Source organism: Felis catus, chromosome B2 (genome assembly GCF_018350175.1).
Source record: "Felis catus isolate Fca126 chromosome B2, F.catus_Fca126_mat1.0, whole genome shotgun sequence".
Taxonomy (NCBI): Eukaryota; Metazoa; Chordata; class Mammalia; order Carnivora; family Felidae; genus Felis; species Felis catus.
Window position 1 is genome coordinate 34135742 of NC_058372.1, and position 27232 is coordinate 34162973.

At 40.9% G+C, this 27232-nt stretch overlaps 1 protein-coding gene across 7 annotated transcripts in view; it reads right to left on the reverse strand.

Moving 5' to 3' along the window:
• FKBP5 (FKBP prolyl isomerase 5) overlaps positions 1-27232 on the reverse strand; it is a 116656-nt gene that overhangs the window by 10583 nt on the left and 78841 nt on the right. For all 7 annotated transcript variants that reach the window (XM_023253900.2, XM_023253902.2, XM_023253903.2 and 4 more), the window contains 4 exons: positions 26164-26278; positions 10107-10263; positions 3512-3602; positions 977-1060 (listed from right to left, as the gene is read on the reverse strand). In XM_023253900.2, the coding sequence (XP_023109668.1) occupies positions 977-1060; positions 3512-3602; positions 10107-10263; positions 26164-26278 (447 nt within the window). The remainder of the gene's footprint in view (positions 1-976; positions 1061-3511; positions 3603-10106; positions 10264-26163; positions 26279-27232) is intronic.

Genomic DNA, 27232 nt, shown 5'->3' on the forward strand with positions numbered 1-27232 from the left:
AACCTTGCTTCCCCTCCCTGCAGACAAGGTTGTCTGTGCAACAGCATGTCTTAGAGCAGCCGCTCCAGTAAGACTGGCTAAAGTACATTTATGTATCACCGTTTTAGACGGTTGAAAACATCATCTACTTTTTTTGCTCATGGACTGCAGTCCATGAAAAAAAGGAAAAAAAAAGAAGAAGAAAGAAGAAGAAGAAACCTTGACAAAAACTCCGTTCTTTCACTTTCTGCTTGACGTGGAGAAGATGCTTTGCTGGGGCCAGTGAAGCAATCGGCAGAACATTCTGGTTAGAACTGAATCAAGTGCTGTTTCTTTCTCTCTTTTATCTGGGGGTTTAAGATCTAAGCGAGAAAGTAACACATTCCTAGATATTACAAGAATGGACTTTGGAGAAGCAACCGATAACAAATATCATGCAGGAGTTTCTCAAGATTCCTCACAAAACCAATGGCAGGATCATCCTGGCCACTGGAAGAAATTAATATTCTCCTCCTGCCAGTTTCTTCTGGAATCTGCAATTTCGCTTTCCTTTTGTCACATGCCTTAGCGGCTTCACCAAGAGAGTAGTAGAAAGGAAAATGATGGGGAACTTATCTCTATGAATTCTCACTTGCTACCAATTATTCCATTCATTCTTTGCTTCTTTCCACAAACACTGAGTGCCAACTACATCCCAAACAAGATGCCTTAGGTCCTGGGTGAATCACTGGTGGGTGGACAAGCCAGACCTGGTCTGCCTTTATGGAGCGTTACAATCTAGGGTAGGATGTATGAAAGAGGCATCTGTATTCCTTGTGTCACATTAATTCATTCCTTCTCACCATTTCTACACTGAAAATGACAGACTTGTAAAAATTCAGGCTTATTCTTACCCAGAAGTGTACTGACAGAATTCAGAGTAGGGATTATCAGCACAATTCACTGACACTTCAATAAATTCTTTGAGATGGAAAAGATTATATGAGGACTCACACACCTTGAAGTACACAGTTCCCTTCTCTTTGACAATGGCAGCCTGCTCCAGTTTTTCTTTGGTGTCCATCTCCCAGGATTCTTTGGCCTGTTGTGTAAATTTGTAACAATGGTTAGATGAAGAGAGAAGGAAAAAGTATCAGCTGATGCCTGTAAGAACAGACAGCAGCTACTTCTAGGACACCCATGCCTCAAAACACACTGGCTTTTAAAACTGCGTGCTATTGCCAGTTCACCGCTGGGTTAGAACTCACTTTCCATGATGACTAAGCTGCAGTGTGACCCATGTTGCTCAAGGAGGAGCAAGACAAAAATACAAGTGAGCAAGCTAGGCTGTTGTGTGCTGTTAAAGAGCATCTTCAGAGCTGTCCGGTGAGGACACACAGCAAAACCCGGCGTCCCTCCTCTCCCCTCCTGCACACTTCACCAGTAAACTGCCATTACAATTTCAGCAAACTGTTTCTCTCTAGCCTCTGTCTGTTGACTCTAAAATGGGAACACTATGGTAGTCAAGTCACGGCTGTATATTCACAGAGAATTTTTAAAATTCCAGATCACGTAGTTGTCTTTCGACTCTGAAACCTCTTTGGACCAGCAGATAAACTAAAGCTTCCAAACTGTATCAACTTGCAGACATATACCTGGGGGACTGAAGGAAAACATAACAGGGAGGGTAAAGCTGATGCAGACATATTTCAAAGCCATAAACCAACGACTTTATGACCATCTGCTATTTTGTATTATGTGTATTATTGCTCTCCACCACTAGAGATATGAATCCAGGGACAACCGCACTGTCATTATGAACAGCTAGATTTAAAGGGACCATAAAGAGTCAACAGAACAATCTGGGATCCTTTAAAAGGGAAAAGGAAAAAGGCTCTGTCAGTGCTACTGACTACATAGGAATTATGAAACTTCAGTGAGTAACTGTAAAATTCTATTCAGAAAACAATTAGTGATGTATTCCTGCTGCCACCCACCTCACCAAGTGAGTAACGAGAGTTACTAGTCTTTCTGGTTTTTAACAACTTAGCTCTTTTACTTAAAGTCTTTTGTGGTCTTTAACAACTTAGCTCTTTTACTTAAAATTCTAGTCACAAGGGCTCTTTGCATTTTTATACCGAGTTCCGTCTTTATGGAATATAAATGTATTCTTAATACTACGAGGCAGAGAACTAAATCCCGTTGCTTTTTCCAACAACATCACACTCTTGTGTGGTTTCAAGCGCACGCAGCAGTGCTGCATGGAACATGCTCCTGGAGCGGTGAGCGTGCAGGGGCTCGTTACAGCACAACACAGTGAGAATATTCCGCGACAAGCAATGTCCACACAGCCGGGGATCGGAAGGGGCTGTGGGTTACTTGACTAAAATGGAAATAGGGAAGCCAAAGGTCTACATAATCACATGCTAAAGATTATTTTCTCTCTTTAATAATAAAAAAACTTTGTGCTATGAAGACAGTTTTGGAGGATCAGTGCTGAGCTGGAAGGCCTTCAGGAGAAGTGACCTGACAACAAGTGATGGTCACGACAGGAGCATGTGCTTGTTGTGGGGGCATGGTGGGTGGGGGGTACGACCAGGAACATCGCCGTTGGGGGTGAATCCCAAAGCAGTCTGCCCTGACTTTCTAGGTCCAAAGTTACAGCCCTCCGGGACGATGGTTTCCTTTTGGAGTCTAATGAAACATAAACAGTTACATTTCCAGTCCACAGCTTAACGTACAGAACACGGAGGCAGCACTGTGGGAATAAAAAGGGCACACGAAATGCAGTTCTCGGGGCTTTCAGGGAAGAGTGGGGCCTTGGTGTTGCAAAGGGGACTTGGCCGGACACGGTAGCTAGTGCGGACATATGTGGTGGGTGCGTCTGGTGAGGCTGCTGCCGGGAGCCTCCAGAGGTGGGTCTGAGACAGAAACACGTTCGAGGAGGCACGCTGTTTCCGGAACCCAAGGCAACGGACAACCTCTCTTTTTTAGACTTGGACAGGTGGGAAAAGAGAAGGCCGCAGGGTGAACAGGTTTGTCTCTTGTGTCCCTTGTCACACAGCCTGGGGGCCCACAAAGCCTTGCCTTTTGGATTACAACTTGGAGCCACGTGAAGGCCTCTTCACAACTCCCGGGAAGGGTACGGTCCGTTCAGCACTGGAGAACTGCACCCCACGCCCCCAAGGAGCTGCTTGGCAGAATGTGAACCTTTTTGTCTTCAACCCAGGAAAAAAAGTACAAAAAGAACAAGTCTAGGAACAAATAAGGGAACAAGTCTTGGATTCTACCCAAAAAAAGTTAAAAAAAAAAAAAAAAAAGGCTGACACATAGGAACAAAATCAGAACACTGAGCTCCTTAGCTGTAGATGAGCCGTGCGGTATCGGCGCTCCCGGGGCCGTGTCTGAGACCAGAGACAAACTTCAGTCACGAAAAGCACCGCATGCGAATAAATGCCATCTCCATCCACACCACCTGACAGGAGAAGTAACTTCTAGAAAGCGCATGGAGAAAACATCCACCATGACTTCGGAGAAGCTGGTATTTTCTCACCTTTTCGAAGCTCTTCAGTGTAACTTCATATATCAGCTCAGCATTAGGCTCAATGCCAAACTTAGGCTTCCCTGCCTCTCCAAAACCATATCTGAAATGGAGAGTAGAACAACAAAACTTTAAACAAACTGCTGTATTTCCAGGCACTTCCTCTGGTATTCTGAGGCAGCACGTTAGCACAGGGCTGCACACTTCACATACCACAGACCCCGCAGACAGACCAGATGTTGACCAGAAGCTACAGTGCCGCGTATCACTGCCGTGTTGAAGAAACCGGGCTCGATTTAGCTTTCTTTCCTCCTTCCCAATCACACGTAATGTAACACCTGTGCTCCTTGGGGAAGCTTGCTTGATGGGATTTTAAACGTCACTGCCTTTTTCTCTCTGCTTGATTTTATATCTAGTTCTTTTTATAAAATAGCCATAGTTTGGCCATCAGGACTCTTCCCCGAAGCTTTATCAGCAGGAGGACAGAGAAGACAGGCACTGTAATTGTTACAACCTTGCTCGTCAGAGGCTATGTTTAATAAGCTTTTCACTTTAAAGTGCGGTCTCCTTCCGGCAGTAGCACTTCCAGTCAGATAAACGGGGGGAAGGCTCACACATCGGGAAGGAAATTCATCCTCCCAGTGTTTCTGCAAGACATTTAAAAAGCACACCAGAACACAGAAAAGATGTAACAAATGTATCATCAAAAGGAACAGCCTAGCAAGCTCTAACACATCATTAGGAGAAATCCTCTCATAGTTCTGTGGCTATCACACTGGAAAACACTGTACCTTTTAGCCAAAACTTACTAAAGAAAATAAGGATATATAAATTGTTTTCTGTTTCATTTTGAGACCACATCCAAAGCATTCAAGAACATCCTAGAATGGAAGTTCTGGTGGTGTTTGGTCTGTCGGGCCAACGGTTTTCCCAGCATTTAGTACATACAACGCACAGCATATTATCAAAGTGTTCACTGAGATATATTTTGTTCCCATCTGTTTCACGCCAAACTACTTTTTTTTTTTTTTAAGATTTATTTTTTTAAATGTTTGTTTATTTTTGAGAGAGAGCAGGCAGAGGCAGAGAGAGAGAGACGAAGAGAGAATCCCAACCAGGCTCCGCACTGTCAGTGCAAGGGCTCGACGCAGGGCCCAATCTCATGCACCATGAGATCATGACCTGAGCTGAAATCAAGGGTTGGATGCTTAACTGACCAAGCCACCCAGGTGCCCCTCAAGCCAAACTACTCTTAAGTATATGGAATTGTACTGCAAACCTTCAGGCTATGGGTTGAAAGATGCCAAAACCAGGTCGATGCTAATACTTCTAATTTTCTCTGGGGTAAAAAGACTAGAGTTGGAACACTCATATTTTGCTGTTCACATCATTTTCTTTACCCCTTGCCTGAATTTTTCAGGAAGAAAATGCTTACTCACCTCCACTATTACACAAGAAAATGAAAGCTGGAGCCAGAGAGAGGCACAGAGACACAAAGAGAGCTGGTAGGAATGGGGCGTGGTAGTTTTAATAGCAGGGCAAAGGGTATCTTCAGCTAAGAAATCAAAGAGGACATAATTATCAGTGGCCAATTTTAGGTAGTCGTGACTAGTTCTCTACTTCAAGCTCTTAGACCCGTAGATCTATTTTGTTTCTACCATCTGGTAAATAATGGAATAATCTTTGCTGGGAACCAGGTGGGTGGGGGAGTCCTTGCTGATCATGCTTGCTGAGCCCTGTGCTAAACGGGTACACACCCAGCACAGTCTGACGCCTGCCCTAGACCCGTGGCTCTCAATAGGGGTGATTTGAACCACCCCCCCCCCACCCCGGGATAGCAGGCAGTGTCGAGAGGTTTTGGGTTTGCCACAACTAGGGGACTACTACTAGTGGGCAGAGGCCAGGGACACTGCGGAATGTCCTAGAATGACAGAGCAGCCGCCACAACCGAGAAATACCTGGCTCCAAATGTCAGCCGTGCTGAGGATGAGACAAACTGCCTTAGAGGAACTCACAGACAGAAGTCTCAAGGCTGGGGGTGGGGGAGATGCGGGTTGGGTCAAGGAAGGCATCAAACTGCCCTGAGTTATCATCAATGGGATTAAAGACAACTAAAGGAGGGTATTATTTCTGCAGTCTCTCCTGGGTTCAAACGAAGAGGTTCTGTGAAGATTTATGTGGAGAACACCAGCACGGGGAGGCCTAGGCTCACAACAAACTATTCTGGGAGCATCTAACCCGACCTTCCATGTTACACAGAAAGCTGTCTGACTTATGCCAGATCAGCCTGGGCAAGGAAGGACCCGGGGCACACATCTTCCTCTGACTGAAAGAACACCACAAGTGGGATTCCAGGACTTAACCCAAGGACAGGATGGGCTATAGTAGCAGAAGGAATCTGGTAGTAATGTTCTTGAATGAACAGTTGCAGACAGCAGAGATACAAACAATGATTACCAGTGGCCAGTAAGGCTTTATGGGCATAGAAGAAGCACTTGTACCCTAAGTGCTTACAAACTAAGGCGCAGAGAGACATGCTTCCAGACAGTCACACAAAGAGGCAGTAGCAGAGCCAGGACTTCAATTCAGACCCCATGTGTCCCCAGAAAACTGTTTATTTTTTAACCCGGACTGCCTCATAATTAAACATTATGGCTCTTGGCAGCCTGTGTTTTTGTCGGGGGTTGGTGCAGGACAGAAACATAAGTAAAGGGAGGGGAAAAATTGGAACTAGCCATACTTTAAATGAAAAAGAAGCATCGGTCAGTATTAACAATATAAAAGGGGGCACCTGGGTGGCTCAGTAGGTTAAGCGGCCGACTTCGGCTCAGGTCATGATCTCACAGTCCGTGAGTTCGAGCCCTGCGTCGGGCTCTGTGCTGACAGCTCAGGCCTGGAGCCTGTTTCAGATTCTGTGTCTCCCTCTCTCTGACCCTCCCCTGTTCATGCTCTGTCTCTCCCTGTCTCAAAAATAAATAAAAATGTTAAAAAACAAAACAAAACAAAACAATATAAAAGATACTGTCCCACTGAGGAAAAGAAAATGGGTTCTTTGGAAGTGTTTTATGAATTTACTGTGAAAACATCCTGCCAAGGAGTCTATCAGAGTCAGAGAGAGGTACGCCCTGAGTGTCTTCTGGAGAATGGCACGCAGAGGACAGAGAAGAAATACGGAGCATGTATGTGCAGCAGCCACATTTACAGCAACACTGGGATGCGGTGTTCTGCGTTAAGTGGGGATCTGGACAAGGACACTCACCGTGTGCACATGCCTGGTACGTGCGGACTGGCTACATACGTGGGCAACGTTACATAGTGCACGCGTGGATGGTCTTGTTCTGCAGAGCGGGCACCTCATGGGACTCTATATACTAACCAGCATCTCAGAAAACAGCACGTTCCTTTCTAACTACACTAAATTATTTCCATAAAACTATGGAAAAGCTTTTAGACCTAGACATTTATGAAAATTTGATTACTTTTATGATTGAAGATTTGAAAAATCTACCCTATGTTAAAACAGGTCGCCTTGGGGCGCCTGGGTGGCGCAGTCGGTTAAGCGTCCGACTTCAGCTCAGGTCACGATCTCGCAGTCCGTGAGTTCGAGCCCCGCGTTGGGATCTGGGCTGATGGCTTATAGAGCCTGGAGCCTGCTTCCGATTCTGTGTCTCCCTCTCTCTCTGCCCCTCCCCCATTCATGCTCTGTCTCTCTCTGTCTCAAAAATAAATAAAAAACGTTAAAAAAAAAAACAAAATACAAAAACAAACAGGGTCGCCTTTTCCTTGTGGTCTTGAGGGTAAAACAGCATAGAAAGAGTCACCACAATAGCAGTAACAGCTAATATACTGAGAGTTTACATTTGTCAGGCACTTTGCAGAGTTCTTTACATGCATTACCTCATTTAGACCTCCACAACTTTATGAAACAGATATGGTTATCCCCGTTTTACAGAAGGGGAAACTGAGGCTGAGGAGTGTTAAGTGACTTGCACAAGTGGACCAAGATGACACGGGGCATGGCAAGGTTTAACCACTAATGATACGACAAACAATTTAAATGTGCAAGGAACCATTTGCATTAGTAAATATAAGGACAATTTGTTTCTCTTTGCCACTAAACTTGAGACATCTGCCCCCCAAATTGTCTTGTCAGCTAGGTTAAAATGTAACAAACTGATTCATACACTATTATATGCCTCCATGGACGCAGAATTATCCTCAGGGAGCTTAAATCTGAAAGCATACAGTGGGCATAAACGCCATTCTCTTTATGTGAGTCTAGGACTATAATTTTAGAATGCTAGATTAAAAATAATTAGATATTACCTGGATATGGAGGAGACAGCCTCCTCTATTTTCCTTATAGAATGAGAGAAATAAGTTCACCTAAGCGTGAACTACAAATATAGAATAAATGTAAGTAAAACACTAAAGTAGGAATAGAACAGTGGAAAAAGAACGATAGAGAAAAAGAAGGTATTAAATGAAAGGTGCCTCCGTGAAGGTTCTAAAAGGGTTCAAGGTGTAGAGCGTTTGCAGGCATGGCCAGAACCTCACCCGGGAAACAGGATTATGGCTCAAGAGTTAGGGCAAGGGGGGATATGCTGCTGGGCTAGCACTGAGGCTACACAAAGGCCAGCAGGCGTATAAAAGGCACAATTCTACCTACTGGTAAGTGCAGGTCATTCGGATTGTCAATAACCCCAGATCCCAGTGACTGAAATCCAAGGAGCCAAGAGGGAGGAGACTCGAGATAAGCTGATGCACTTTCATGCAAACAGAATCAAAACACCCTGCTTTCTCTCAAGGGTCCATTTATCAAGATAGAAGGGTTAGATTCGTGGTATAATTTTAGGTCTAAAAATAATACCAAACATGTTTTCACAAGAGAGACTGTTAGTGTCTGATAGTTCTAAGCTGGGAAGTGCTAATGGATATCCTTATGATGGGAAAAATTTAGGCAAAAATGAGTCATCTCCGCTGCCTTTAGATCCAGGAAGAACACTTTTTTTTCACCCCAGGGACTCTGTATAAGAACAGGTGGCACAAATTCAAGTAGTAATAAGTCATCCAAATGCTTCTACTTCCACCCCTCACATGTTTTACTGCCTCCCACTTAATTTGGAGAAAAGGAAAGAGGGGGCAAGAGAATCACATGAGAAGGGCCAACAGCTTCCTGTCTCGGCAATATGGCAGGCAAACCAATAAACAGCAAAAATTGCCTGTCAGTCCTATCCTTGACACACAACAATCACGGAAACAGCCTCGCAAATCTTTGATATTACAAGGCCCATTAATTCACTCCATGATCATATAGCCTGATTCAATTGTTACCACTGTTAGCATGAACTTCACTGAAAACACTAAAACATTGATTGAAAAAGCAAGTGTATCCTGTTTTTTTTTTAATTAAAATATAGTTGACTTACAATGTGTCAGGTGTACAGCATAGTGATTTGACAATTCTACACGTTACACTAAGCTCACCATTAAGTGCAGTTACCATCCATTATCATACAATACTAGCACAGTATTATTTACTATATTCCCTATGCTGTATTTTGCATCCCTATGACTTGTAACCGTAAGTTTGTACCTGTTAATTCCCCCTTCACCTCTTTCACCTAACCTCCCACCCCTCTGGCAACCACCAGTTTGCTCTCCGTATTTATGATTCTGTCTCTGTTTTGTTTGTTCATCTGTTCTGTTTTTTATATTTCACGTATAAGTAAAATCATATGGTATCTGTCTTTCTTTCTGTCTGCCTTCTTTCACTTAGCGTAACGCCCCCTAGGTCCATCCATGTTGTCACAAATATAAAACACTGATGAAAGAAATTGAAGATGACACAAATGGAAACATATGCTTATGGACTGCAGGTATTATATTGTTAAAATGTCCACACAACCCAAAGCAATCTACAGATTCAACGCAATCTCTATCAAAATACCAATAGCATTTTTACAGAACTGGAACACACAAAATGTGGACCCACAGAAGACCCTGCACGACCAAAGCAACCCTGAGAAAGAAGAACAAAGCTAGAGGTATCACAATCCAAGATTTCAAGACACACTACAAAACTGTGATAAGCAAAACAGTATGATACTGGCACAAAACAGACACATAAATCAATGGAACAAGATCTAAAGCCCAGAAATAAACCCACACTTATATGGTCAATTAATCCATGCCAAAGGACGTAAGAATATATAATGGGGAAAAGACAGTCTTCAGTAAATGGTGTTGGGAAAACTGACCAGCTACATGCAAAAGAATGAAAGTGGACCACTTTTTTTTTTTAATGTTTATTTGAGAGAGAGAGACAAAGTGCGAGTGGACGAGGGGCAGAGAGAGAGGCAAACACAGAATCCAAAGCAGGCTCCAGGATCTGAGCTGTCAGCACAGAGCCCGATGCGGGCCTCATACCCAAGAGACATGAGATAATGACCTGAGCCAAAGTTGGACACTCAAATGACTGGGCCACCCAGGCGTCCCGAAAGTGGACCACTTTCTTACACCACTACCAACACACACACACACACACACACACACCCCCCAGTCCTTTAGATAACTTCACTATGTACTGAACTGGTATGCTGCTTACCGTGGTCCAAGATATAAAATACACTGTTCTTCCCGTTGCATTTTCTCCAGGGCTTTGTCAATTCCAATTGGAATGTCATGGTCTTCTCCTTCCCCAACGATGAATACCACATCTCTACGATCAAACATCCTTCCATTATAGCGGCCTTCCAGGTGGACTGAGGGAGAGGAGACAGGTCAGTCAACAAAGCTGCTCCGTAGGACTGGTTAATTTAGGGAAGTGATAAATGATGATTTCCCTTTCTCATTTCATCAAGAGACAAATGGGTATATCTTGTTGACACTTAGTCTACTGAGTCTGAAAATTTAAGAGCCATCCTATTTCTAAGTTTAAACTTATACTTACCAGGAACTGTATCAATACAATAGCTTAGTGGATAATAAAACAAAGTGGAAACACAGGTTTAAATTAAACCTACCATATGAGACTTCCTCACCTATAATACAGGATCAAGAAATAGAATATTTAATAGATAACTATCAAGGTGCCACAAATTTAATTATCAACTATATAAGGGATTAAACATTTATAACTCCATCTTGACTTCAGAGGCTTAGATGAAAAACAACTAAACGGCTATTTCCCCAAAGCTATACAAAGGTTAACTGAATAAAAAAAACCTCTTTAAAAAAAAAAAAAAAAAAAAAAAGTCTTAATCTCATTCACAAATATGTTTGAGTAAAAACAGAAAACCCAAAGCCAACATTATCAGTAACTGTATCATAGCTATATCCCTTAGTGGAGTGATAAATGTAAAGTGTGAAAGGAATCATTAGTCTACTATAACTTCATAAATCAAATTACTTAACCACCTCTTCTGAAATGTTAAAAGATCAATTTCTTGGGGCCTAATTTCTCACTTCACTCACAATCAGCTCATTTCCAGGGTAATTTCAGAACAGATAAGGAGCTTTTATGTTTCTTCAAGACAAAATATGAAAAATGTATAGAGATATGTATATTTTTCTTGATCCGTTAGACTTTTTTCCTAGGATAAACAATTCTCTGAATCTTTCCAACTACTTTTCATATTAAAGATACTCATTCTTTTCCATTTAGGTCTTTGACTTAGTAAGAAAAATGAATGGCTCATACAACAGCACAACAGTCACCAAATAATACAATAATTTGTATTTCGTAAGAAAATTCTTTAACTTCTAGGAAACCAATTTGACAATTTCATATATTAAAAAAAAAAAAGAAAATTCTTTAACTTCTATAACATAATGGACTAGATTCAAATGTAACAATTTCCTAAAATGCTTCTTTTCTAACACTGGTTTCTCTCCTTTAACTTGCTTTAGAGAGACTAAAAATCACTCTGTTCTACTTGTTTCACGAGACAATTATGATTTTTGAAATACAAATTCAAGTCCAACTTACTCTACTTTTGAACTATGTGATCTCAAAGGTCCTTTGAAGCTCTAAAATGCTTCAAAGCATTTTAGAATCTATGACCCAGTGATAGAATTCTTGATATAGGCTAGAAACGAGCTTCAAAGCTAATTCCGCAGTTAATCATTTGATCAGGTTACCTTTAGCCCAGCCCTGAGAAATGAAACACTGAAAAGTAAACAGTGGTGATATAGACATCAAGAGCCACAATGTCACATGGACATTATACTTTGAAGCTCTCTACCCTGTTCTGATTTACTAGGATTCATATCATCCTGATGTGTTTCCATCACAGACACAGGATGAAGTCTGAGAAGCTCGGGCCAAATTAGAGAGGGATGGGACTCTCCAAACAAGGGGAAGAAAAACACTGGCTCTCGGGGTGGGGTTGACATATAGGAATTTCACTCTATGTCCCACAGTCATAAATGTAGATGATCTTCTCTATTACAGTCACTTTTGGAATGCTCTAGATAAAATAAAACTCAATCAACTTATAGCACATTGAAAATTCTTTTTAATTGGAAGTATTTTCAAAATAAATTTATTATTTTCAAACATGTACTAGAGAGGTTCTGCAGGGAGTCTAAGGTTTAAGATATTTTTACTAAAATAAATAAAAGATGATGTTCTAAAGGAATTGAGAGTTCTGGAAAGTTTATGTTCTTAAATATTTTAAAATCTGCCCAGGAAATCTAATATAGACCAATGCGATGATACTTTTCACGAAAAAAAAAAATTGCTGAGCAAAGTGAATTTCAGCCCTTGAATTGTGGAATACTCTCAAATATTGAGATTTATCATCCTGCTACCTCACAACTTAGCAGACAGATTTTTCTGTCTGAGGTTTATTGTTAGAAGTATCTTCCTCCCTAAAGGAGAGTACATTTAGTGGGAGAGGAAACTATCAGTACATTCATTGTGGTTTTTGGTTGATCAAGTTTGAATGTGTTTTCAAAACAGGAAATCCAGAGACTCTGCAAAAGATTCCTGCTCATGTGTCAGTTTCCTAGGCTAGTTTTCATCTTGATGCATGTACTTGATGTTAAAATTACATAAATAATTTCAGAAGTTTTCTTTACATGGCACAACCCATCATATTAGGAAAAGAAAAAAAAAGATTGGCTACTAGTGAACATAATTGAGAAAGATAAGTGAAGCAAGCAAGCCAGAAAAAAAAAAAAAAGGTTCAAATTATAATGAAGGCAAGCAAACTATAATGAAAGCAGCTGGTCTACGAGAGACAATAAATGATAGAACCAATGTTTATGGCCACCTAGTAGAAAGGTAAAAATCTGCAATGACTCTTATACTTACTTACTACCTTATATATGTAATAATCTTTTCTTCTGGTAAATCTAACTCTTCTAAGTTGGACCTGAACACTATCTACAGTACCCTAAAATCTTAAACTGATACATGCATGTGCACAAACACACATACACCAGTTCGTATGTACTTATAAAGCCACTACCTTTAAAAAAAAAAAAAAAAGATTTTAGGAAGAGAGAGAGAGAGAGAGCGCGCACAGGAGCATGTGAGCAGGGGAGAGAGGTAGAGGAAGAAAGAGACAGAACCTTAAGCAGGCCCCACGCTCAGTACAGAGCCTGGGACTCGAGCCCATGACCCTGGGATCACGACCTGAACCCAAATCAAGAGTTGGATGATCAACTGACTTAGCCACCCAGGCACCCCCAAACCTCTACCTTTTAATCTGGAAGGTCAGAGTAAGAGAAGGTATCATAGCCTCAGGGGGTATACAGCCCACTGATTCTTTAGGTCTACAAGCAGCAAAGGCTATCGCTCTGTTAACTGGTTTCTAAACTTGGAACACTGGTGTGACAAGTTCTACAAGACTGCTGACAAGAACTCATACACCACCCAGGGGGCCACAGAAATGCCATGAACGGCCTGCCATTGTAGGGCCACCTTCACGGTGACAGAAGCAAACCTGCCTGGTTCCTACAGAGCCAGTGCCTTCTTTTTTTTTTTTTTTTTTTTAATTGTCTCAACAATTGGTACCAAAGAAAACTGTGGCAGCTCTGGCTAAGGAAGACCTGTGGTTGCTTTTGACCTTGCATCTCTTAGTGCAAATACTCACTTAATAAATATTTAATAATAACCATCATGACTCACTGGGAGCTCAGCCTCTAGGGCTCAGGAGGTCTGTTGCTAATTCCAACCAGCATGATTTACGGGAAGTAAATGATCTATGACGTGCCCAAAGAGAATAAAAGTACATACAGGATGCTTCTACTTAGGGCTTTTTTGGTAAAGAAAAAAATACACAAGTTAAAAAGGAACATTTTCCCTTGACTTAAAGTCTACGTAACTCCCCATGAAGTCAAACCAAATGAAATTACCCGAGCTTTGCTGCGCAATCCGAGTATAACCACATCAAGTAAGCCGGGTCTGCTGCAAAACATCACTTAAACTGGAGCTCTGACTTATTGTTCTCTTACTGCCCTAGAGCAATTTTGTTTTGAAGAGCACAGAACACCCTGTTCTGAATGTGGCTGGCACATGAACTCGATGTGCTGACAGCAATTTGTACTCCGATTAAAATAGGGGGGAAAAGGAAAGAGAGTGCACTGCAGTAACAAAAACTGGAATGCAAGAACCCAAAAACTGTAGAATTTGTATTTTAGGAAGCAAAACTGAGAAGGAGGCTCCATAACCTTAAAAAAAAAAAAAAAAAAAAGGTGCTGTAAATGCTCCAGCCTAAAGACGTTAGCTCTGGTAAGTGTCTGTTTTTCCCTTTTCTAATTATAGTAGCTGGTGTCTGATAGCTTTGCACTCATTCCCAAAACAATTACTGGGTCATGGGGATCTGAATGGGAATGTTGTAATGGCATTACTACTAGACAAGACCAGTCATCTGGCCAGAGAAAACCAGGTTGTGACAGGTTACTACCACATGGCAAGGGTTTGTTCTGCTGCCTAATTCACGCCAAAATGAGTTTCTCTCTGCCTGCCTAATAGAGCAGAACATCCAAGAGACACTGGATTCTTAATGACCCCCTGAAAAGGCAAATAAGGAAACAGAGATGGATTTGTAACATCAGGAGAGGCATATTAATCACCGATTAGAAGAGAAACTGTTCCCATCAAGCATGGTGGTCAAATGTGCCCCGAACTGCCTCCCTTCCTCCTCTGCACCGTTTTACACTAGCAGACATGAACAAATAGCACTAGACGACTGCTTACAGAACTGAGGGTCAGATGCTAGCTGAGAGCGGGCGTGGACCCTGGCCACTGGAACAGAATAGCCCTTATGCAAATGGCTTACAGATCTTCGTCTAAATAGTAAGCACACCCACGGCAATAAATTCCACACCAGCACACATCCTCCTCACGCATCTCTTTACGCAGGTAGAGCACTTTCGTCAGACCTGGGTGCCAGTCCCATTGTGCCACTTCACAACTGTGGCTTTGGGCACGGTCATCTCAATTACCTGAAGCTCAGTTTCTTCCACAGAATTAGGGAAAAGACTATCAGCTAACTAGGGGCGCCTGTGTGGCTCAGTCATTTGAGTGCCTGACTTCGGCTCAGATCATGATCTATCTCATGGTCTGTGAGTTCAAGCCCCACGTTGGGCTCTGCTCTGACAGCTCAGAGCTTGGAGCCTGCTTCGGATTCTGTGTCTCCCTCTCTTTCTGCCCTTCCCCGACTCACGCTCTGTCTCTCTCCCTCTCTCAAAAATAAACAAACATTAAAAAAAAAAAAAAATTAGCTAACTCCTTACAGTGGAGAGGATCAAATCAGGGCCCGAATTAGAGCTTTTAGCCCAGCACCTGGCATTTGTTCATGCCTATGTCAGGGTACCTAAGATGTGAAAATATTGTCCTATGTGTGGATACACATAGATGATCTAAATGGAAGTTAGCTATGATTATTTTCCTGCAATTAGTGGTAAATTACGCCAGATTAAACATGTTTTAGAACTTTGGTACAAGCAACTGCTTAATGGCTCCACAGACAGCTGTCACAGTGTGAATAAAACTCTACGTAGGCAAAGGCAATGTCTTAGAACTTCTTTTGTACCTCAGTGCCTACCACACAGTTCAAGGACAGAGAGTAAGTATTTAACAATTAATTTGAAAACAGGGCATTAAGGAACATGGTAGTAATTTCCACTCCTTATAGAAATTTTCCTTTTTGAATATATTAGTACTCCTATTTTTAACAACTTGCAAGGGCTATTTAAATTTTTCACTGATATGGAGCTTTTGTTTAATATTATTATTACTTTTTTATCTTTTAAACGTTTATTTATTATTGAGAGACATGGCATGAGCATGGGAGGGACAGAGAGAGAGGGAGACACAGAATCCGAAGCAGGCTCCAGCTGTCACCAGAGACAGCCTGACGTGGGGCTTGAACTCGCAAACCGTGAGATCTTGACCTGAGCTGAAGTCGGACGCTTGACTGAGCCACCCAGGTGCCCCTGTTTAATACTATTCTAAAATGAATAATCCATTGGCTGTATTTTTTTAATAACAGAAAGAACTACTTTTTACTAAGATTTTACTCTACCTGAAGACTTGAAGCTACTGTTTTAGAAGGAGCCATATAAATTCAAGATATTTGAAAGAATAAACACTGTCCACTTTAGACCAAGTACTACACTACGTTATTTTGTGAGAACACATAATAAAGCAGTTTCAAGAATTTGCTCTTTCTTACTGGACAAAATTTACCAGGACATTCATAAATACTTCAGAAGCATGTGAAAAACAAAACCAAAAAAGCCTCGTAGTTTGATCAGATCTCAACATGTGCATACATGAAATCATTCCTCTATTTCCAATTTTCAGTACCATTTTGTTTTTAATATTTATTATATTTTATTATATATATTATTATAAAGAACATTTACAGCTAGATTTTGTTGTTGTTTTAAACTTCTGAGAATTTTTGCCTTTAATGGGTGACTTTATCTCATCCATATTTTCGTAACACTGATATGATTGGTTTTATTCCTACCATCTTATTTTAGGTTTTCTATATAATCTTTTCTTGTTATTTTTTTTATAACTTTTATTAGATTGATTAAATTTTCCTTGTTCCTCTATTTCTTCACGTCACTCCAAAGAAAGTTTTTTTAATTTAATTTTTTAAATGTTTATTATTTTTGAGAGACACAGTGTGAGTGGAGGAGGGGCAGAGAGAGAGGGAGACAGAATCCAAAGCAGGTTCCAGACTCTGAGCTGTCAGCACAGAGCCCCAACATGGGGCTTGAACCCATGAGTTCATAACCTGAGCTGAAGTTGGATACTTAACCAGCTGAGCCACCCACCCAGCTGCCCCCCAATTTTTTTTTTTTTTAAGATTTTATTTTAAGTAATCTCTACACCCAACATGGGACTCAAACTTACAACCTTGAGATCAAGTATTGCACACTCTACCAACTGAGCCACAAGTTCTGGTTTGGAAGTTCTACATGCTATTCTTCCTAGCACCTAACATTACATTTTAAACAAATCACTTAAAGGTATATATACGTTTATCAATGTTAACAAATTAATCAGCATAATCGTCCCCTGGAATAAAACCATGGATGATTTTGCCTCCCCTCTCCACTTCCCATCTGCACATTTTGTTTAAATGACTCAGAAAACCTAGCTCCAGACTGTTAAGCCATTATTATTTTTAACATTATAGTTATGTCATTTCAGAGATCTTTCAAGATAAATGTATCCAACTTCACTGACATGTTATGGAAATTATATTTTTGCTCACTAATGTTTCTTACGCCTTGAAGCCTTTACTTCTTGGTTTTGTTTTTTGTGATGTTTTAGTATATCCTATAGTGTATTTTTCAAAAAGGGCATGAGTCTGCATATTCCCAAAAGCTGATTTTGTTCTCATACTTAAAATGATGATTTGGCTGAGGACAGAACTCTGGGGTCAAAATACTCATAGTCACAATGCTCAAAGCATTGTCATGTGGTATGCAGCGTCATGAGTTAAGAAATCTGATGTCATTCTGATTCTCCTTTCTTTGCACAAGGCTTATTCCTCCCTGGAACAGTTCGAAATTTCCTTTTAAGCTGTGGAATTAAGAAATTCCACCAGAATGTACCTAGGTGAAAAAGCACTCTTTACTGTTGTATGGCACTCTTAATCTTTTTTTTTTTTTAAGTTGTTTTTTTGTTTAATGTTCTTATTTTTGAGAGAGACAGAGTGCGAGCAGGGGAACGGCAGAAAAAGAGGGAGACACAGAAGCCAAAGCAAGCTCCAGGCTCTGGGCTGTCAGCACAGAGCCTGACATGGGGCTTGAACTCGCAGACCATGAGATCATGACCTGAGCTGAAGTTGGATGCTTAACCGACTGAGCCACCCAGGCACCCCAAGTTCCTTTCAATCTTAAGGCTCTTCTATTTTCTCTAGGAAATTTTCTTCTATCACATGTTTGATCAGATTCAAATGGGCTTTGATTTTTCATCCCTACCTTCTTTCTTTGCCTTTTGTATCTTTGGGTTTTTTTTTGTTGTTGTTGTTGTTTTGTTTTTTTTTTTTTTTTTGCTCTATGTTCTGAGATATTCTTGAGTACTTTTTTATATTACCAATTCAGAATTCTGGGACTGTCCATTTTGCCTTTTGGCCCTTGCTCTGAGTTCCAATTTTGCCAATAATATTCTTAATTTCCAGAAACTTTATCCTCCTTTTCCTTTTTCACAGAAGCTGGTTTTTGACTTATTAACTTAACGTCCCGTTAAACATCTCAAAAGATAATGACAAGTATTTTTAAAAGTAAAACTGGCACCTGGGTGGCTCAGGCAGTTAAGTGTCCGACTTTGGCTCAGGTCATGAGCTGATGGCTTATGAATTCGAGCCCTACGTCGGGCTGTGCTGACAGCTCAGAGCCTGGAGCCTGCTTCGGATTCTGTGTCTTCCTCTCTCTCTCTGCCCCTCCCCAGCTCACACTCTGTCTCTCTCTCAAAAATAAACAAACATTGGGGCGCCTGGGTGGCGCAGTCGGTTAAGCGTCCGACTTCAGCCAGGTCACGATCTCGCGGTCTGTGAGTTCGAGCCCCGCGTCGGGCTCTGGGCTGATGGCTCAGAGCCTGGAGCCTGTTTCCAATTCTGTGTCTCCCTCTCTCTCTGCCCCTCCCCTGTTCATGCTCTGTCTCTCTCTGTCCCAAAAATAAATAAAAAAACGTTGAAAAAAAAAATTAAAAAAAAAAATAAACAAACATTAAAAAAAAAACCAGTTCAAAGACACTTTATGTCCTCAACCTCTAGCCCAAATCTTGACACACAGTCTTCTGAGGCGGATCCCTATTTTATTTTAGAAATCTGGCTTTACAGGCCTTAGCCTGCGAGCAAAAGACATAGCCAGACCCTATAGAGTAATTCTCAACCCTTGGCTGCAAATTAGAATCACCTGGGGAATTTAAAAACTTGTGCCTGGAGTTCCAGCCTGTGAGAGTTAAGATTCTTATTTAATTGGTCTGGGCTGAGGTCTGGGCATCAGGATTTTAAAAGCTCTCCAGGTAATTCTAAATTCAGCCAAAGTTGAGTACTGCTACGAAAGCTTACTGGCCCAGCTGTTCCATATTGTTTTATAACAACCCAGATGATTGCCCCATAGCCTGCTTTGGCTCCCTTGCACCAGCTAGCTGACTGTGAGCTTGGAGTTCTGCCCAAGCTTGTTGAGAAGAATGGTATGTACCTCTGCAGAGATCTTCTCTACACCTGTTTTGAGTTGGGTTCCCTGAGTCTAGTTTCCATCAGTCCAATTTTATCTACTTTACATATAACAGAAATTCTTCATAATCTCTAATCCACTTCGTGCATTCTCCCTATTTTCCAGCATGGCTATGGATTTCTTTCTTTCTTTTTTTTTTTAATGTTTATTTTTGAGTGAAAGAGAGCAAACATCATGCGTGCGTGAGGGACAGAGACAGAGCGAGAGTGAGAGCTACAGAGAGCATCCCAAGCAGGCTCTGTGCTGTCAGCGCAGGGCCCAGTGTGGGACTCAAACTCACAAACCCTGAGATCATGACCTGAGCTGAAATCAACAGTTGGATGCTTAATTGACTAAGCCACCCAGGCACCCCCTCCTTACCCTTTTTTGAAGTCATTCTCCAGCCCCTCTCCCATCTTACTCAGTGGGATCTGGAGAGGAAGAGGGGAGAGGGAAGAGGGAGGGTACTCCAACAACTCGAACTCTGCAGACAGCTCTGCTGAAAGGCTCACATTTGAAAACACTGTCAAGTGTCTGCATCCTTGCACTCAGATGTGGTGAAGCACTGTGAGGCAAGACAGCTACATACAGCCGGCATGTGGATGTGTCTACTCCAAGCAATGAAGTAAACAGTCAAAAAATGTGTAAGACGGGTGACTTGGGGAAGGAGGAGTGGTAGGCTTATGTCAGTCAGATTCAATTTCTAAGAAAGCTAAGCTTAAAAGTGACAATGCAGCCATTGCTGGCGACTAAAATACAGTGACTAAAGTATCAGTCGCCATCACGGTGTCAACCGATTACCTTAGAACCCTGTGGCTTTTTTAATGGAAAAAGAACACTGAGTAAGAATTACAAGATGGTCATCTTAATTGACATAAGAAAAAGCACAACAGAAGCTAAAAACTGATTTGCAATTATTAGGATCCTGACAAGAGAGGGTAAACATTTCTCTGAGGAAGAATAAATCCTGTCAACTAATGTAAGTTCTCTCTTCCACAACAAACAAATTAAAAGGAAGCAAAAGATCACAATTGAGTAAAATCCTTTTTTGATTCATTCCGTAACTTTATTCTTCAAAAACCAACCAACCAAACATCCTGGAGAAATAGGATTTAGGCACGATTAGTACTAAGAAGACACATAATTAATTTGAAGACTGTGTTAAAGACAGAGGCAAATTAATCATGAGTTCCAGGTCAACCCTGGTAGAGCCAAAAGGATTTGCTGATGAATTGGATGTAGAATGTAAGAGAATGAGGAGTCGAGGATTTCCTTCCTTAAATCTATTTTAAGGAAGCAAAACCAATTCTATAAGCATAATAGAGGGTAGAAAAAAGAAATGTAATTTCCATCCTGTACTAGGCACCTTTCTTCATTTAACTGTCCACACAACCTGTGTGTGTATAGGAGAAGATCATTCCCATTTTACAGATGGGAAAACTGGATGCCCACGGTTGAGTAACTTGTCTAAAGTGGCAAGAATATCACTTAGTGATTCCAAGATTTAAAATTCATCTATCACTTCCAAAGCCTGTGTGCCCCTCCCTGACTACCCACTATACCTTCACACAGAAGTGACACTTTGTAACTCTTCTGTGTCTATAATGATATATTATAATTAAAAAAAATTTTTTTAATGTTTATTTTTGGAGAGAGGCAGAGTACAAGTGGGGGAGGGGCAGAGAGAGGGGGAGACACAGAATCCGAAGCAGGCTCCAGGCTCCAAGCTGTCAGCACAGAGCCAAACACGGGGCTCAAACTCACAAATCACAAGATCATGATCTGAGCTGAAGTTGGACGCCCAACCGACTGAGGCACCCAGGCTCCCCTATAATGATATATTGTAATGGATCATCATTGTCTCCTGTTCTCTTCACAGCAGAACTGGCTTTAGTTTGGGGATTTCTTCCTGGCTTTGAATCTAAGTGTTACGGACGATGCTATGAAAAAAGGCAAGCTGGTAAAGACCTGAGAAGACTTTAAAAGAACAAAGTGCTTGTGGTTTCTGACAGGCACCACTTTTTTTTTTTTTTTTTAATGTTTGTTTATTTTAAGACAGAGAGACAGGGAGAGAGAATCCCAAGCAGGCTCTGCACTGTCAGCACAGAGCCCGACGTGGGGCTCGGTCTTATGAACCATGAGATTATGACTGAGTCTAAATGAAGAGTCAGTTAACTGACTGAGCCACCTAGGTGCCCTTGACAGGCACCACTTTTAAGTCAACCTTCTGTCCTCCTCCCACACACAGTGAACTTGTTTCAAAGAGGGATAAGTGAAAATACAATATGTTTTTATAAAATTGATTTGTTCCAGAAAACCAAATAGGGCTTTTGGATGAAAAAAGTAAAAATAAACCATCTACTCTAAACTTTCCAGAAAGTAAAATCTAACAAGATGAGAGACAAAAGATTAGTCATTACCCTTTTTTAAGATATTAGGAAACAGAAAAAGCAAAATTAGATAAAGAATTATTCAAGTATTTTTTTTAAAACCCACCGATAGTATGTTACCCTCCGTACAAAAAGGAAGGGGACATAAAAGAAAAAAATACAGATACCTGCTCATTTCTGTAAAAGAAACACAAGAAGTATAAACCAAGAAGAAATGTGACTGGTGACCTACAGGAGGCAGGCAGGAAGGAAGGTGGAAATAATGGGGAAATGGGAACCAGTTAGTACAGAGGACGGGGGAATAACACTTCTGTGTATATCTTTTTGTTTAGTTTAGAACCATGGCACTGTTTCATCTACCCCAAACACAAATAAATAGTTATAAGCAACCGGAGTGTGGGGGGTGACCCTAAATGGCATCCAAACATAACAAATGAACATAACTGCGTTATAAATAAATAACATAACCACACTGAAGGGAGTGAGAACACAGAACTAACCTAAGTTGGAAAACAGTGTTTTCAATGTATGCCATAAGGCTGGTGACTACAGGAACTTCTACACAAATACTTCCTGCGTTTACGAAGTGCGTTTTTTGCAGGGGTGTGGGTTAGCAATTTTGAAACTACTTTCTGTGTAAACTACAATTAAGCAAATAAACAAATACATCGTGGATAGGAGAGAGAGGTTTCTCACTGCTGGAGAAAGCAGTTTTAAATAAGTGAAGGGAGAAGGTAAGGATGAACATGAGGTGCTGGATCGGAACTGCAGGCATCAGTATGTGCTCCTGGCTTTTAATAGACATACGGACTAACAGAGAACACGTACAGCTAATAGAGAACACGTAAAGCTGTGTACACGTGCCTTCTGTGGTACATCTATTTCCCAGCTCTGTCAAGTTAAGAAGCAATAACGTTCCACAGTGTGAGGATACCCGGCACCCAGATCTTGGTTTCTAAATACTGTTTTCTAATAAAAGAAATCAGAGCTCCTTGGAGAAATGGATGATTCCAGCCCCGGGGTGGGGAAGCTACAAAATGAGCCTAGAGCATCTTGTACCAAAAGTAAGGAAGTACTTAAAAAACAAAGGAGGGGGGTGCCTGGGTGGCTCAGTGGGTTAAAGGTCTGACTTTAGCTCAGGTCATGACCTCGTGTTCCTTCAGGGCCCGTGTCGGGCTCTGTGCTGACAGATCAGAGCCTAGAGCCTACTTTGGATTCTGTGTCTTCCTTTCTCTGCCCTGCCCCCACCTCTCAAAAATAAACATTAAAAAAAAAAAAAAAAAAAAGGATGTCTGTTGAAAAGACACAAAAGCTAGGTTAAGAACCTTTCAATGGCCAAATCTGGGACAATCTGACCAACAAAGTAAGAGTAGCAATGAATAATAACCTACAGAATAAAATAAATACCAATGACTCTACACTATTATAAATAACTGAGTAAACAGGGAAGAAGAAGCAGCCCTTCCTTATGGCAGAATTCCAATTAAATTGTAGAAGGAACAGTGGAAATAGAAAAATCACCATTAGGCAAATCCTACAGTAATAACTGTTGCATGGAAATATCATTCATGGATCAGGGGCGCCTGGGTGGCTCAGTCAGTTAAATGTCCGACTCCTGGTTTTGGCTCAGGTCATGATCTCATGGTTCATGGTATTGAACTCCTGCTGACAACATGAAGCCTGCCTGGGATTCTCTCCCCTCCCCCCCCCCCCCCACCCCTCTTTGTGCTCTCTCTCTCAAAATAAATAAACTTACAAAAAAAAAAAACATTCATGGATCAGTGTGTGAACATGTAATGCAAAAGACACCTGCATGGTCTCCTAGTAGTTAGATCCCTCCCAAAGAGATACTTACTTAGGCAAAAATAGCAACTTTACAAAGGAGAAACATGGCAGATCCCACCTTAACCAAGTGACCCAAGTTAACATCAATATCATGTACCTCCTGATAATGATGAACTGATAAGGCACGGCATCACTTACATGGTATTTAATAAAAAAAAAAATGCTTAACTCCAACCTAATCATGGAGAACATCAGACAAACCCAAATTGAAATATATTCTAAATAGGCCAGTTGTCTTCAAAAGTGTTAAAATCATGAAAAAACACAGGAAGACTGATAATTGTCACAGACTGGAGACTACTACTAGAGGGACAAAATATAGCACTGGATCCTGAATCTGACCATGACCAGAAGAGGACATCAGTACGGCAAATGAGAAAACTCACACAAGATCTGTAGAATAATATTAACAGTATTTTTTAAAGTTTATTTATTTTGAGAAAGAGAGAGAGAAAGCACACGTACGTGAGAGGAAGAAGGGCAGAGAGAAAGAGGGAGAGAATCACAAGCAGGTTCCATTCTGTCAGTGCAGAGCCTGACGCTGGCTTGATCCCACGTACTATGAGATCATGACTTGAGCCAATACCAAGAGTCAGACGCTCAACCAACTGAGCCACCCAGGCACCCCTAATAGTTAATAGTATCTTATTGGTGTTAATTTCCTGATTTTGATAAATGCAGCACTGTGGTGAGGGACGATGTTACCATTAGGGGAAGCTGGATGAAGCATATAAGTGAATTCTCTGTACTAGTTTCGCAATTTGTCTGTAAGGCGAAAATGATTTCAAAACAAAGTTAAAAATAAGGACTCCCACCAAAAATACTACCAAAAGCAAGATGGGATTTAATTTAGCCTGCCCCAAAGTTAACTCTGCAATGGTAGTTTTTGTGGCACTGCCTATAATTGGGGAAAGTTTTTTTTAATTTGGTTGACAAAAGCCTCCAGGTTAAAAATATGTATTAAATTTTTTTTCCACGTTTTTATTTATTTTTTGGGACAGAGAGAGACAGAGCATGAACGGGGGAGGGGCAGAGAGAGAGGGAGACACAGAATCGGAAACAGGCTCCAGGCTCCGAGCCATCAGCCCAGAGCCTGACGCGGGGCTCGAACTCATGGACCGCGAGATCGTGACCTGGCTGAAGTCGGACGCTTAACCGACTGCGCCACCCAGGCGCCCCTAAAAATATGTATTATAAATTGCTGAATCTGGGAGTTACTCTATCATAGGGAAAAAAAACTCTGGTTTTTTGATATTTGAAAATATTCATAATAAAAAATTTAAATATCTGTTACAGATAACCTTCTTACATACTTGTTAATGTGCTGAAGATGATGTTCTATCATTCTGGTCACTTTCATAAACATTTAGAATTCTATCATGGAATATTCAGGGCTAACAGGACCTTACAAATCGAGAGGTCTACCCCTGTGTCATCGTCAAGGAAGCCAGAGCCCAGAAAGGCAAGGGCTAGTTAGAGTCTGCTGAAGCTAGAATCATGTCTCTGGCTCCTGGGCTAGGTATTTCTCCAACATTATACATTTGAGCTCCTCTTCATTTATTCTAAAACTTACCAGGAATGATTGCTACCTAAAGACTTCAACAGCAATAGTACAGTAATACTATTTACAACTGTTTCCAATAAATAAATAACTCAATTTGAACTAATTTGCCAGACCCAAGGGAATGAAACATGCATCTCAAGTAGAATATACAAATGGTAAAGAAAATCAACCATTCTAGTTTACTGTTCTAAATGAACTCTTTATTTTAAATAGGCCTTTTATAATAGTTCATATTGTCAAGTACTCTGTTTTCTTAATGGAAGTATTTTTCTATGTTTTCTCATGACTCTCTTTTTAACGGTACTTCAAGCTCAGTGAATGGCGTCTTTCAAACATCTATCCATGCAGAAAGCACCTACCGAACACCCAATGTGTGTAGGGCACTGTAGGTAATGCTGGAAACAAAAAGACTTAAAAAGATTCTGGGCTTCAAGCCGTCTACTGGAGAAATGGGCAAACACTGACTACAATACAAAGTGACAAGCGGTGGGCGCCATGGTCCATACATTGTGCTCTGGAAGAGTGATCAAGTAATCGGTCCTTGGGAGTATCCTTCCCCCCAGTTTAGCAAGTAAAAAAAATGGAACAGCTGTAAGTCACCCAATAAATGGCAAAGCAAAACATGAACCTAGATCTTCTGACAGAGAATGGAATGAACACTATTACCCGATTTTGATCTAACTAAAACGATGAACTTTTTCATCTTGAGACAAGCCAGTGAGACAGGTTTGAGAGCTCTGAAGGACATTACAATCCAACTGCTCTGTTCAGTAACTCTGTAACCTTGGGGCAATTTCTCTGAACTCACTTTTCTCACCTGGGGATAATAAATCTTATCTTGTAAGGTTATTTTGAGAAATAAATGAGTAAATCCATAAGGCAACTAACATTGTTGCTGGTACACCATGGAGTCCGTAGACTTGGACTTGATGGATAGGATTACATCTTCTGAGTCTACCGAAGCTGGTACAGTAAATACCTAGCATAGACATGTTGGATGAATATTTACCAAATAAAGTCATTAGTAAGTAAATGTTGAATTTAAAACTATTCTTGAGTTGAGCTATATTTAATTGTTTACTTCTAGATTTTTAAAAAGAAATCTCCATTTTATCCCTGTAAATGGAACCCAATTTTAAGGACCCGTTCACTGTCACAGCAATACTTACTTTCTACTGTCGCTCCTTCGTTTGGGTTTGAATATCCTTCTCCTTTCTGTTTGATTCTTCGGATAATGCCTCCATCTTCAAATAAATCCTCTCCTTTGAAATCGAGGAGCTCAATCTAGAAAGGAAAAAAAGATTTGGCTGAGAAAAGACCAAACAGAGCCAGCTTAACATACTTAAAGACAAGGACAACCGATTCTCCTTTCATTTTACAAAATAAAACTCTTTAATACTTATCTATGCATCTCAGTTATTGGAAAAGTAGGAAAAAAAAGAACGCTGCACTTTCAATACCTGGAAAGAGCCTTCACGTAACGATAATGTCTAGGACTGCATCCTGTGGGGTTGCAGTGCAAAGACAGACAGGAAATACTAGGAAAGCTGCCTTGTGGGCAAAAAGCCAGAGCTACAAGGTGCTGCCCAGAACTATTTTGTCTGACTCTAGAGGCCACCACCTTTCCACCCCAGATTCATGGAATTCCCTTTTGTAAATGTAAAAATAAATCCTATGAATCAGACCTACAACCAACTAAAGGTGTTTTTTGTTTTTTTGGTTTTATTTTGTTTTACCCAGTTATGACATTTCAGGCACTTCCTCCCTTAATTTTTTAATCACACTTGGACAGATCTATGTAATTCAACACAGAATGAATAATGTTATCACCACCTACTGCTTCTAATGAAGAAGCGAGACCGGTGACAAATTGTAAACCTGTATAATATGAAAGTATCTTACCATTTGGTTTAGGTACATTTCAACACTGGTCTGCCACATTTTCAACGTTGTCTTCTGGTCAACTTTGAGTATGTTATACTCACACCACTGACCAGAACCTTTCTTTTTAAGCCTGGTGTCTTTTGTTTATTTGGATATGATCGTTCAGTGCCAGAAACACGTTTCTAAGAAAGCACTGGCACACACCCCTTGGGTTTGTGGGAAACAATTCAAGAAGCCAAGCTCCAAAATAAATAAGTTGGATCTGATTCTCAACAGCAAGCTTAGCTCCTTGTTCCACTGCCTGTTGCTTCAGAGCCAGCACTATACTAGAACAGAGGCTAACAAGGCAACATC